The 14458-nt window shown below is 33.7% G+C and overlaps 1 protein-coding gene across 4 annotated transcripts in view; it reads left to right on the top strand.

Annotated features, from left to right (window-relative positions):
• Positions 1-13972, top strand: part of LOC138692960 (neuronal acetylcholine receptor subunit alpha-7-like) — a 134417-nt gene extending 120445 nt beyond the window's left edge. For all 4 annotated transcript variants that reach the window (XM_069816379.1, XM_069816378.1, XM_069816377.1 and 1 more), the window contains one exon: positions 2780-13972. In XM_069816379.1, coding sequence (XP_069672480.1) covers positions 2780-3283 — 504 coding nt within the window. In that variant the 3' untranslated portion in view covers positions 3284-13972. The remainder of the gene's footprint in view (positions 1-2779) is intronic.
• Positions 13973-14458: the final 486 nt, after the last annotated feature.

Raw genomic sequence — 14458 nt, 5'->3', positions numbered from 1 at the left:
CCATCTTTTCCGTGCAAATCTGGCGCTGTGCCTGTTACCCAGCTAGGGACCACCCGAATTCATAACAGGACCAAAGTACCGAACCTTTTCATGTATTTATGACTTTCTTAATGGTTTTGCTGACACCCAGTCTGCACATTCAAATGGTCACGTACTGTATGTCGTACACCAATAAGAGAACATGCAAATTGCATCTTTACTTGTTGAAAATCAGGACGATGACGATATACAAAATGTTATTCCATTAACATGAACTTAATTAGTTAATACTAATATAAAATTGATTGAATTACATTAATTTAATTAATTACTTCTACATTAAAATGTAAGTATACTGGTATTAAAATATGCTACATAAATGATAAATTTGCTTTCCAAGGGAACAAGAGTAAGGTGGTCCGCGGAACTGTTCTGACTTAAAAAAGTGGTCCCCACTTCAAAAAAGTTTGAGAAACGATGACTTATGATATTTCCATGCAGGAATTCTGCGTTATCATAGGATGAAGAATCGGTGGAGAGGATTCAATCCGTCATCGGAATTAGAATCTCGTGTGGCTTAGTGAATAGAGCGTCAGCACATAGAGCTGAAAACCCGGGTTCAAATCCCGGTGCTGGAAAGAATTTTTTTCTCCGCTCTACCGATCTTCACAAAAACGTGTTTTATTTTTTGTTTTAGTATATCTAATGAGTTCATAAATGTGTCTGAATGTAACGTGAGTTACTGTGGAATGATCCTATACGTCTTTCTTCAATACAATTAATAATTTCTCTGTCGTTATATTATATTTTCAAACTGATAATAATCTTAATGATATTTATTTAATGAGTCAATTGCCTCAAAACAAAGACTGTGAGAATCCCACGACTTTTCCGCTACACCACTGGCAGGAATTTTTAAAGTCCCTGCCTTTCTCAATTAAGTTACACTAAACTATATATCCCTATTGGTTTCTTTTTCTCACGAGTACACGCTGCTGAATAATTGAGTGGGTACTTTATTAATAATGAATAATATTCTTCAATAAAAGATGCGCTTTTGGGATCAATATGGCGCAGGAGAAAATGTTCGCGGAGAGTTCAAGATAGAAGCAGGCCATCCCGGAGTTCATTAAAGTAGCCATATTCAAAGCAAATGTTAACAGTATTACTGACTTAGCGTGATAATACTACTTCTTTCACGTTAGAAGCACGCTTGTTAGAAAAGTAAAACGTAACGCGTTTTATGCACCACGTTTATATAATTTATCATATTATTCTGTCTAATCACTCGTTTTTAATTTGTCGATCTCTGAAACAAAAATAAATTCATTTAAAAAATGTTGTGATTTAATGTATAATAGCGGAAATACTTGGCTTTATAATTTTAAAAACTTGAGATAATCGCTCAGAATAATACAAATAGCAGACTAAGGTGGATTTTACTCATTAAAATTACATAATGTGTAACTGAAATTTTAATTTCATATGTGTTTTATGTTTTAGTACAATTACTGGATGAGCATCCGGAAAGCAATAATTTTGACTGTTGGCGCGCGAGCTTCCACACACCGGTCACGAAGACAGCGTAGTAGCGGTGATTCGATACATCACATTAACATAAAATTATATTCAATATAAGCAGTTCAAACGCCATTTACGCACTAAAATTGCCATTTTTTCCCCTAACATTTATGGCACATTCATAAGAAATAACGATTTCATACTGTATTCAAGGATAGAATTTTGTGAGCAGGAATGTATGACACACTCCATATCCTCGACCTAACTCTCTGTCAATTTTATTCCTGGGGAACTTTAAACGATAAAGTACATAAAAATAGTCTACGTAACCTCTAAAAACTGAAAAATAGTATCAAGGGAAACATTATCTCCAAGGAAACCGCAGCGGGTAATGCACCACTTTTTAAACAGTTTTCAGAATCATTTGGAATAAGAAGGCAGAATTTTTTCAGAATCTCCTTTCTTGATTTTGATGACTCACGGTTTAACTGGTCACTCACATTTACCATCGATACTCCTTTCTCTTCGTAACCAGCGTGTGGGAGGTCGTCCGCCGATAGCCAAATTTGCCACTTTCCGTTAAGTGGTTGAGATTTTTCCGGAGTTTTTCCTCAACCCAATATGAACAAATGCTGGGCAACTATCGGTGCTGGACCCCGAACTCATTTCACCGGCATTATCACCTTCATTCCATTCAGACGTTAAATAACCTGAGATGTTGATACAGCGTCGTAAAATAACCCACTAAAAATATTACTTACTTACAAATGGCTTTTAAAGAACCCGCAGGCTCATTGCGGCCCTCACATAAGCCCGCCATCGGTCCCTATCCTGTGCAAGATTAATCCAGTCTCTATCATCACATCCCACGTTCCTCATATCCATTGGGGGGATTCGTAACAAGCTGATTTTTACGGTGATGGGTTGCTAGCCCTTCGCCCAACCCCCAAGCTGGAGGACCACCCCTTATCGGCTGTCCACGACTGCTTATTCAATATATTCGCAGCTACCCTCCATATCTGGAGGCCGTCTCCTCTATCCGCAACTGAGGACGCTCCATGCCGTGGTGATAGGGAGCTATAATACATGGACTAAAAATATTAGTTTGTTATAATCTATTGCATTCTATCTCATTACATTCTGGTTTTTCCTGCGTTTATATTATTCTATCCCATCCTGTGCTTTTCTATTCTACTACATCCTCTCTTATTCGAAATCTATTCTACGTGAAAGTGGAATTTCGCGTGACTAAAGTGTAAGGCTCTTATCCTGCTTGCAGATAAAAACGATCTTCTTGCACTGGCTGCCTTGCATCCTGCGGATGAGCAGGCCGGGCGGCGAGCCCGACGCCTCCAGGAAGAACCTGCAGATGCGCGAGCTGGAGCTCAAGGAGCGCTCGTCCAAGAGCCTGCTCGCCAACGTGCTCGACATCGACGACGACTTCCGGCACCACACCGGCACCCTGCAGACGTCGGCGGCGGGCTTCCTCCGAGGCGCCCACACGCATCACGAGGACGGCGGGGGCGGCGGGGGGACGCTCCTGCACGGGGGCGGCGGGGGCTCCTCGTGCCTGGGCCCCCACCGCGAACTAACCCTCATCCTCAAGGAGCTGCGCGTGATCACGGACAAGTTGAGAAAAGAGGACGAGGCGGCGGAAGTGACGAACGACTGGAAGTTCGCCGCCATGGTGGTGGATAGACTGTGCCTCATAATCTTCACTCTGTTCACAGTTATCGCGACTATCGCGGTCCTCTTCTCCGCGCCCCACATCATCGTGACGTAATCGTCGCGCGCGCGCGGCATTTGTTATCTTTTATTCATTATTGTATAGTATTGGCAATAGTGCATCCCCGACAATGGAGCATCACACCAAATCACGTAGCAACACGTGATGCTGCGGACTCCAACGGATGGACGGACAGACGGACAGACAGACTGATGGAAATGGACGCGACTTTCTAACCGCTAGGGATCTTACAAGAGGTTTTAGTAATATAATAGTTTTGAGTCTAGAGGAGGGCGTTATTTATATTACACATGACTATCACACAAGTTAAGTATGTGGACTGACTACCACAATACAATGACTGGTTGTATTGTGAGAGGAGGTGAAATCATTTTACGAATCGCAATACAACGATTGGTTGTATTGTCGGCCACCAAGAGGCAAACAATCCAATGACTTGTTCATAGTTATTAATAAAAAAAAAATTAATTAATATTGCGTCACCACAGCAAACAAAAGTGTGTGGTTTCCATGAATCGCAATACAATAAAATGAAGTTGTATTGTAGGGATATCTCGAGAACACGCAATACAATAAATAGGTATTGTTGAGCTTTGAGAATTTTGGTTGTGAATAAATGGTTGATTGTTGTTTTACAATTTATGAACGGGTTATTCAAATGATTCTTCTGCGCATTTATACTGCTAAACACAATGTACGGACAATGTTAACTGAATCTTTTTTGTGAGGCTATTCGATCTAGTCATCGTTTTGATGACTTTTTTAATAGGTACGTTTTTTATTGAAACAATGAACTAGGAATTTGGTATTTATTATGAATACCACAACAAGTTAGTAGGACGATTCATAGCTGATGTTTATATTGTAACTAAACATCACAGTCGTAGTTACGTTGTAGCGACCTGCATTATAATGTTGTTCACAATTTTTTTAAGAAAAACAAAAGAGAGTGAAACTGAAATTTAACTACACATACCATCAAGCTGCGAATGTGAAGGTGAAAAGGAAAACAGTGATACAGACATCAATACACACGCATACACTAAAGCGGAGAAGCTTGCAGATATGTGTAACTTTATATGAAGAGTCGATCATTCGTGGAATCACATCTTCCGTAAAAAAAAACAATAGCTATAACCTGTCACATTTTAATCGTGCCTATCCTCTTCAAAGGTCACACGCAGAGCGGCAGTGTTTTGTCATTTTATACACTCATCATGGCGAAGTCATATTGTTACCACGCCAAACCATTTACAACACCCCATGCCGATCGCAATCCACATCAGTCTCAATATTTTCTGATATCTGCTTGGTTTTTATCACTCGGAAAAAATAAAATGGTATTTTACGCGCTTTAGTTTCTCTCCTGCTCGGAAACTGTGTAGCCATAATTACCACAAAGTGACTTCGTTTCATACATCATGAATATAATTATCGAAAGATTATCGCCATCTTTCCCTAGCACATTACACGTTATTTCATTTTAGTTGAATCCTGATGTAAACAGTGATATACCTGAACGTATGTGGCCCTCCAATGCTAACCTGTGACTGGCCCAGCATAGAAATCAGCTCGCAATGTGCTCAGCGAGTAAAAATCAACTTATCATCACAACACTAATAACGAAATATTTAGACACAATCAAAGATGTTGAACTTACATTTAGTAAACCCACTCTCAGAATTAACGGTTCAGTTCTTTTGTGTGACACAATTAGAGATTCAGCTTCTCATTCTACATTATTTTAGCAACTTGAAATGGCACCCAATACAAAAAAGTACGTTATATTTTGTTAGACAACAAACGTTTAGATTTTAGATACATATAAGATATAATGTATGTTTCATTTCTAACGACTTAATAGAACAGAAAATTAAAATATTTATGTAAATAATTATGTTAGATTTCGTTCTCACTCTATGTACTGCGGTTGCCAACCAATAAGAGTGCTACATTCAGGAGATGGAAACCAAGCTGCCAGTCCTTCGTGTTTACATTGTGATTAAACTAAAATGAGATAGACTATAAGTGATTGTTACAATCAGGTTCTCGGCGAATCCTTGATCTTTATCGAATATGACGTCACTTACGAACTGCTTTAGACCAATGCGTCGCCCCGTGTGACCCCATGACATGTTTTACTACTCTGTATGGGGTGTGGAAATTGCACTGAGCAAAGGGATGAATGTGAACTGCTCTTAAAACAAGCTGATGCTGCACCATCACACAATAGACAAACAAACTGTGTAGGAGAAAAATTCTTCCCACCGTTTCTAACTAACTTGCGTTCTGATAAATTTTCCTGCGCAAAAATAAAATTAAACTTAGACAAAATACATTTCTCAGCTATGATGACCCATGCTCTACATATTAAACAACCTTAAAGAAACATCTATTAAACTCTTTCCTTCTAGTGTTAATTATTTCAGTATTATGATATAATTGAAACATATTAAATGCGTTTCACATTTCCTGAATTTCTAGAGCATATCTAGGAGTGTTAGTTAACTATCGATTGTGAAGAAAAACAGGGGCGGTGTTATAGGTGGTCAGTAAGTAAATGCAATAGTAGAACTGTTAATTTAATATTTCATAAAAATAATAACTTGAAAAAACCAATTCTTACGACCAAATTAAGAGAGAGACACTCATAGTAAAATATGACAACACTTAAGAAGTCTGAACAGAGAGTTGCAATAAATATTGTTATTTCGTGAAATTCATTAAAACTGAAATTAAATCTTGACTTTGTTCATCATATATAGTGTTTTATATTAGTTTCTAAATGAAAAACAATATTTTGGGAAACAAAATAAAATCACTTAATTTTTTCCATAACATAAAAAAGGAATTATTGGATACTATAATTTCACCTTTTCATTATTTGATAAGTTTTAACTACAGACAATTTTAATATAATTCAAATTCATACAAGCTATTACAAGGAAAGGAAGTCTAAAATGTCTCACTGGATTACGGCTTCAGAATTTTATGTAGAAAAAATAATTTACCATTCTCATCTTTATAGAAATCAACTCAATTTTGTACTTCTGTTTCTATAAAATATCGAAACTTTACCATGACTTGTTAATAGTACTATTCCTTGTATTACGATTACTGTAGATATTACTATATTTCAGTATTTAACTCCATAGAAAAGAAACAATTATAATATTGATTATCGATATCTAAGTCTATATTTTCAGTTAAAACAGTTAAATGAAGTCATGAATTTAACAATGCTCACGAATATTCATAATTTGACTAAACATATTAGGAGCGATGACTTAATAATAATATTACTGTATCGTAATATCAGTGCCGTAAGGGAAATTTATTTAAAATCAATAATAAAAGGTATTTTCATTACAAGTGTTGGCCTAAACTTCAGTTCTACTACTAATTCTTGTGAGGAAGAAATGAATATTTCACGAAACCACAATAATGTTCATTTCTGCTAAACAGTTTCAAGTAATCTGTCAATTTCCTGAAGTTCTTCCATTATCAACTTACTGTAAATTCTATTAGATGTTCCACTATACTGTGCAAATGAATACGGGTTGGGAATTTTACTCCCACTTACTATACAAAAAATTATTGCACTTGCCACAGAATTTATTCATCAGTCGTGTAGGTAAAGTTAAATTCTTTTCAGGCTGTGACGAACCTTAATAAACTGATTAAGTTTTTACTAACACTTGGAAATTTTGTAGGGTTAAACTAGATTATACCCTTACTCTCTGAATTAGAGCACAAATGGGATTTTTTTTTAAATCCTTGCCAAGCCGAGACAATCACTAGGATGTGGAAATATGTACATTATGTCCAATTAAAATGTTTTATAATAGCTGTGTAGACATGGTAATTAAAATATAATGTGAGAGAATCTAAAGATATTTCCTAAATTAAAGAATACTGTAACACCCATACCGCCGCCCTGGATATAATTTTAGTCAATGGTTTGGTTGGTGTCGAAAGGACCAATTTTCATCCATAACTGAATGAAGTGTAGATATAAAAATATTTTCCCATCGTTTTTGCTGTTATACATGATTTACACAACTCTCTCTGAAGCCCAAGTATCTGCATATTTATTTGCGAAGCAATAAGTCTATTACGGTTCAAAGATCTGCATCTATATCTTTAGTCTTGCTCGAATATTTTATAGACTACTGAATTAAATCTGTTTCTCGAAAACTCAATTATGCTGTATTATGCATTACCTCCCTCTTTGAATGCATGTATTATGATGAGGATTATTATTATTAGTGCAGATATATGTTGAATATTAAAATATTATAACAATTAATAATCGTTATGTTTTAAAAATTTTCTTTAAGATTTATAAAGAAATGTTGTTCATGAAAGGAGTTAAAAGAAATGTTGAAATATACTGTGTATATATTATATTTTTAAAGTATATATAATATATTTATTCCAATCAATATGCCTTTCCTTTGATCAAAATTCGTTCTGTTGCGAAACATATTTAAATTTACCTCCAGTTAATATTCGAACAGAGATTAAGTTTAAAAATATTATTCTGTTTTTACTTTCTAACCTAATCCATACACCAGTTTATATACATTAATATAATTTAATAATTAAATGATAAGAACAAATTATAAACCTACAATCTGAAAAAAAAAAATTCTTCGTGTAGTAATGGTTCAGATATACCAAAGAATTACACACCATGCAACGCTAATTAGAAAAATACTGATTGTGACACTTCGCTTCACGTTCAATTTTCAACGTAATTGTAAAAATTCTATATGGATTACATAATTCTACAAAAGCTCAACGCGCTATGATGTGTTATTTTCATTCAAGTGTTTGCTTTAATAACGTTGGTACATGTGGCAGAAAGAATAATTTCTCCACTTAACACTGCAAACATCGCTTTTATTTAGAAATAACATTTCAAGAATTTTCACCTAAAGTCGGATAAACGTCTATATTAGAAAGATCAATTAATTACAAACAATAACAATGTGATATAAAATTTAGTTCTATTTTTATTAAATAAGTATAAACTTACTAAGTGCCACTTCAAATTTATCGTCAAGTGAGCATACTGAATGCCACCTACGGTCCTAATAGAAATAATGCTGTTAATCCAAAGAAGCTTGAAATGTACGTAACACTAATAATATAATCACCCGAAGCAAACGAGTGGTATTTTAAAGGAAATATCAACAGTGAAATAAATATTTTACATGGAAGCATGTTTGTTATATATATGCTATTATTTATATTTTAAATTCTACTTAAATGGGCTGAAGAGAAAGAATTTGTTCAGTCCGTGGTAAAGGTCCTTTCGAAGTGGAGGAGTAAAATTAGTCCTAATAAATATTTTCATAGTGCTGTTTCTTGTAAAGGAGTATTAACGAAGTATTATAAACTTTAACATTTAATTGTAGTATTAAATACCTTACATGAGGAGACTATAACCTTTGAATTCCTATTTCCGTGCCAAATTGTGTGCCAAATAATACTTTAAAGCGTTCAATAACATAAAGATTTTGGCTACGTTTGTAATTCTCTTCAGATGGAAATAAGAATAAATTGTTACTTGTGTTCCTTTTCTTAAGAGAGTCAGAATGCAGTCCACAAGCTATTGGCACTCGTCTGGCAAACAGGCATGAATCGTTCAGGTCGATACAGTGCCACAATGCATTTGGTCATATCACAATAATCTGCATATCATAGACCTTATCCTATTCTAATAGTTCACCTTAGAATTGAACAATAGGTGTTGTGAAATTATTGTAAAATCATTTCATTTCTTAGATTGCATATTATTGATAATAAGACACAAAGGGATATTGTAATAGAGGTTAAATGTCATGCTCTAAATCATCTTCTCAAGAATATTAGATGTAATATTATAATTGCATGTTCATTTTTAGAAACAAACTCCTTTGCTGTTACGTTCTTTATAATTAAACAGATATAGGCTATTACTGTTAATATATTCTTTAATACTGTAAGTTATATCAGTTTTGGTACTTTATGAGTACAAGAAATTCTGTACAGCTGTAGTATTATTTATGCTAATTTCATATAATATTATGAATTTTACTTAGTTTTAAATTGAAGACAGTAAAGCTAGACTATTTCGTACTGTACTTTCCATATCATACATATGTGTGGTCGTTCAATGGATATTATAGTAGAAATCGTCTTATAAAATTACTTGACCGGTGAATGGAGAGCATTACAATATTTTTCACCCAAAACGTTAGATTGTAAAGTTATAATTTAACTAATACTATTTAAATTTATGTACGTACATCTTGGAATATTGAAGGATTCAGTAAAAAAAATTGTGTGATTGTAACAGTATCGTCTTAATAACACCCTGTATAACACTGAGCAGGACTAATGTCAGCCATGTTTCCATTTAATTCCAGGTAGGTTATTAAATTCCTGTACGGACTTGAGCACCGGTCCCTATCCTTGAATGCAACTTTTCTTGCATGCAATTCGAATGGTGTTATAAGAAGTACATGACAGCTGCTTACCTCCAGTTGCATGTGGATAATGTAGGAGTGTTCTAGCTCCAAGAATATAAACCAACTTCCAGTTATATCAAGAAAGGTTGCATCGCTCATCTCCACGCATAAGAGAGGTCTCATTTTCAAAAGGACAGCTTAAATTCTTACAAAAAAAATGTGTAGGAATTTCAGTTCTAGTGTTACTCAAGATGAATAGTGTAAAATTGTTACGGCCAAAAAAATGTAATGGAATGTTGCATGTATAAATACAAAGCCTAATTATATATGCAACACCGGCTTTAATTTGTATCAGCATAAAATCCTTGTTATATTTTGAAAATGACCTTTGTACTACATTTTCGTGAATCATCCTATTGTTAAAATGTGAGACATGTGCAAACTCTTTGCTTCCCTTCAATATAGACACGGTTATTTGTTTATATAAAATATATTCAGAACATGTGCTGAGTGAAAGTGTGGAAATTGTAATATGACGGAACAAAAGTGAGAATGTTTTAAGAAGTACAATTCATTTTTAAGCAAGGAAACAAAATAGTGGCCAGGCGATGTGTAGGCCCTTCTCGTTAGAAAGTGACCCATCATCGTCAATTGCCCTGGGATTTCATACGCTCTCTAAAAAAAAGTACATTTTAACAGCACTGACGGATACAAAATGTTCAGGACAAGATTGAGTTTTCAGCAACTGTTGAATATCTATTTCCTGGCAACCCAAAAGACCTGTCAAATGTGGTGTTTATATTTCCATTTAATGTTTCAACTTCAGTTGTTTTGCTGATTTATATTGGCACAATATTAAATTAATGTTCCGTTTATTATAAGCATACTCCATCATTCTTTAAGAATACAGTGGCATTATTTTATGCATATAAAACATGCAAACGACTCTTATATTATAATACATTCCTTAGTCATAAATTCTGTCACTCATTATGAATAGCCTTCTTAATTCTTAAACTAGCTACTTAATTTACAAAAAAAAATAATAAATTAATAAAATTCACTAATTAAACTCATCCTTACGTTGCATACTGCATATTCTTTCATTACTTATGAACTGTTAATTTTCCTACAGTTGCAGTGAGGAACAACATGGTTGATATGCGTTAGACTATACAGTAACCGTTGCCTGAAGTAGCTACGAAATAAAATAAACAGAAACAGCTTAATTGAGTGTCTGAAATTGTTATTTGCACTGGTATAGCTGTCAGTACATCGTCCATTACATAGCACAAAGAAATACAATATGAAGACTTATTTTTAAAAACAATTTCGAAATTTTATAAATACTGAACTAAACAGGGTCTAGTGTACTTCGAAAGTCTTCCTCCACAAAAAAAAAAAAAAAAAAAAAAAAAAAGGATTTCTGAGTGCCATGATAAGCCATAAGATTGGACGGTCTGCTATAGATACCCACTAAAAGAAGGTAATTTTATTTCATTTTTAATTAAATAAGTTTTAAGCAATCGTATAAATTTAAGACGTTAATAGAAATGTTTAATGGAAATATCAAAAATTCTAAACTTCAGTAAGTTATAAAATTAATGTAAAATTAATCAATATATAATTTGAATTTGTTGATTGGCCGCTTTACAAATTAATCTTAAAATTTCACTTAAATGGAGGCTAAAAACTGCTTTTAAATTATAGTCTTTCTAAGCTCTTTAACTACAGGCATCTGTAAATAAATTCATAAACGTAACAGGTATTTTGATCATTTCAAATCATACTACAGAACTGAAGTTTTATTATTCATCTTCTCTGCCCAAGTTAATGTTCTTATATCTGACATAGACAAAATATCCACTTCTGAATGTACTTTTAGCCTATACTTATTTCAGAAGAGGACCATTCTTATAGTACAGAGTTCCCTATTTATAAGTCTCCCGTTCTAGTCATATGCCGACAGAATAATCGGCGGAAACAAACAAGCAGGTTCAGGAAAAGAAAACTATTCAATGTTTGTGTATGAACAACAGACAATTCATTCAATTAATTATTCACTCCTACCTTTACAAGAGTCTGAAAATGCCTCCATTGCAGTTCATAAACAATTCATTGACACCTCTTGAGCAAGTTCTGGGATACTCTCTCAAGTTCATCCGGTGTAATCCTAGCTTAGTAGCCCAAATATTTCCTTTAAATTAGTCTACCCTATGCCGATTATTTTCGTAGATTTCTCCTTTTAATGTTCTTCACTGATGAAAATCGCGGATTTAAATCAGGCAACCTCGCAGGCCATAATCCTCTGTTAATTATGTATTCAGTAAACTTCTCTTTCTTTTGAATACTTTTTGTAGATTTTATGCTTAATATAAAAGTTTTAAGTAAATATACAGGGTGAGCCGTAAGTAATGTCATTAATTTCAAGTGGTTATTCTTTGAGATTACTTAAAACAAATTTTAACTCAATTTTTTATTGTTTTCTCGTCCTTTTCGATAAAAAAAATGTTTTATGTCGAACAATTTATAGCGTGTTTTGCGAAAGCCATTAATTTAATTCCCAATATGCTAGCCAATTTAAGAAAGCAGTGTATTATGATAACAAATTATTGAAAGAATTTTATAGTTTATAGTTTTAGTTTTATAGTTTTTCAGAAATTTGATCCGAAAAAAGTAACATTTTTAAATTTCTTTACAGGACGAAAAGTTACATTTGTTGAGATCAAATGTCTGCTTATTTAAAGGACAAAACTAAAATTATTTCAATCATTTAGTAGAATACGCTGCTCTCTTAAATTGACTGATCTAATTCGGAATTAAATCAATGGCTTTCCCAAAGCACGGAATTAAATGTTTCGTATAAAACAATTTTTGTCTCGGAAAGGAAGCAAAAACCGGAAAAATGGTATTAAACTATTTCGTTTGAAGTAACTATCTGAAGGAATAATGGCATGATATTAATGACATTACTTATAGTTAATTCTGTATACTGGTTACCTATAACAATGCACAACAAAGAGACTGAAGACTTCCAACAGTCTCACTAGAATCAAATTCATGATGTCAAACACTCGTGATGTATGATTCACCGCTTAACATATCATCCGCAAACCGGTTAACGACACCTCTCCTCCCGCCAACAGAAACCAACATCGGACGGAAATATCGTGGCGACTTATAAATAGGAGATCCTGTATTTCCTAACCCATTATCATCACGACTTGAAAATAATTTTGTCTAGTAAATATATATATTTTTGCAAGTTATTTTTGGCATTATAAAATGTAGTTAATTTTGAAATTGTAGTTTGTTATACAGTATAAATAATTAGAAATTTAGCTTATTTACTACACTAATTTTCTTTAAACTTTGTTACTGTGTTCAGAGCAAAAGGAATTTAAACGCTATAAGTAAACGGAATATGACGGGTGAAACGCCCGACAGTGCTGCTGATTAATAAGCAGATTGTATGAACTCCCAGCTCCACCTAAAACCTATTTCTCTGTGACAATCTAACTTTATTCATTTTAAACATTGATGGTGCTGCGACCGCTGATGTCTCGACATCAGCTGTCTATAATATTATTGTAAGTTAATCATGATAATGGATCACCCAGAATGATCATACTGTTTGTCATTGTTATTGACGTAGATTATATTAAAATTAAAAACGAAAAATAAGGACTTGTTACATAATAGATGAAAACGTAAGAAACCAGGAAAGTGCTGCATTTCTTCTGGTGAAAACACTTATATAACTTCTATATTGTATGCATATTTACCACTATATATTATTCATTAGAAAAGAAAAAAGGGAATATGTAAAAAAAAGCCTGTTATTTGAGTTGCATTTAATTCATCAATATAAGAGATCGAGAAATAAAATTCAAACAAACTGACTCTTTGAAATCAACTTTGTTCCGGAATGAGTGATGCATAAACCAACAAAAAAAAAATAATAACACGTGGCCATTATCTTACGAATAAACTGACTAACGCTTCTTTAATTACTGTTAGGCTACTTCTATTGTAGATGTTTGTAGGTTCAAATATTCGCGAGTCCGATTGCATGGTATATACTGTATCTGTAATGAATACTGTCTTTCAGGTTTCATCATCCAATTGCTCATAGTGTTACCCCGTAAGAGATTTTGAGAAAAGGTTGTTAATCATAAAAATAATAAAAAATATATTACACTGTAATTATAATGTAAAATAACAACAATATTATGAAAATATATTAATTAAAGCATACCAATCTACATATTTGCATGTTTTATTTCAGCACACCTTAAGAACCATTATAAATCATTTCATTCTCAAGTCTTCAGTGATTTAATGGAATTTTCATTTAATATCGATTTAAACTGCTCAATCCATCAAGAGAATACGACACAATTAAGTTTATCATTTACGAAAACATAGCAGCGCTGAAAAGAAGAATGGCTAGAAAACAAAATTATTATGAGAAGTATGTTCCGTAATGTCCCTTACTAAGATATCACTAAAGGTAGGAATTTATACAACATGGAGATATTAGGTTAGTTGTGCTTAGACTGTCGTTACGTCATGAATGACGTGAAGCCTGAGGTATGGCCAGGTTACAACTGAAATGTGTTTCGTATCGCAGCGATTGAATGGGGATATGTATCTCGTGCGTACAACGAACACTCTATGCATACCTTGTAGTCTCTGTGGGTAAATTCCTATTTTTAGATATCACCAACGAAGTGGCTAGTGTAAAGCTGGA

Source organism: Periplaneta americana, chromosome 17, assembly GCF_040183065.1.
Source record: "Periplaneta americana isolate PAMFEO1 chromosome 17, P.americana_PAMFEO1_priV1, whole genome shotgun sequence".
Lineage (NCBI taxonomy): Eukaryota > Metazoa > Arthropoda > Insecta > Blattodea > Blattidae > Periplaneta > Periplaneta americana.
This window is presented reverse-complemented; position numbering and strand designations above follow the sequence as displayed.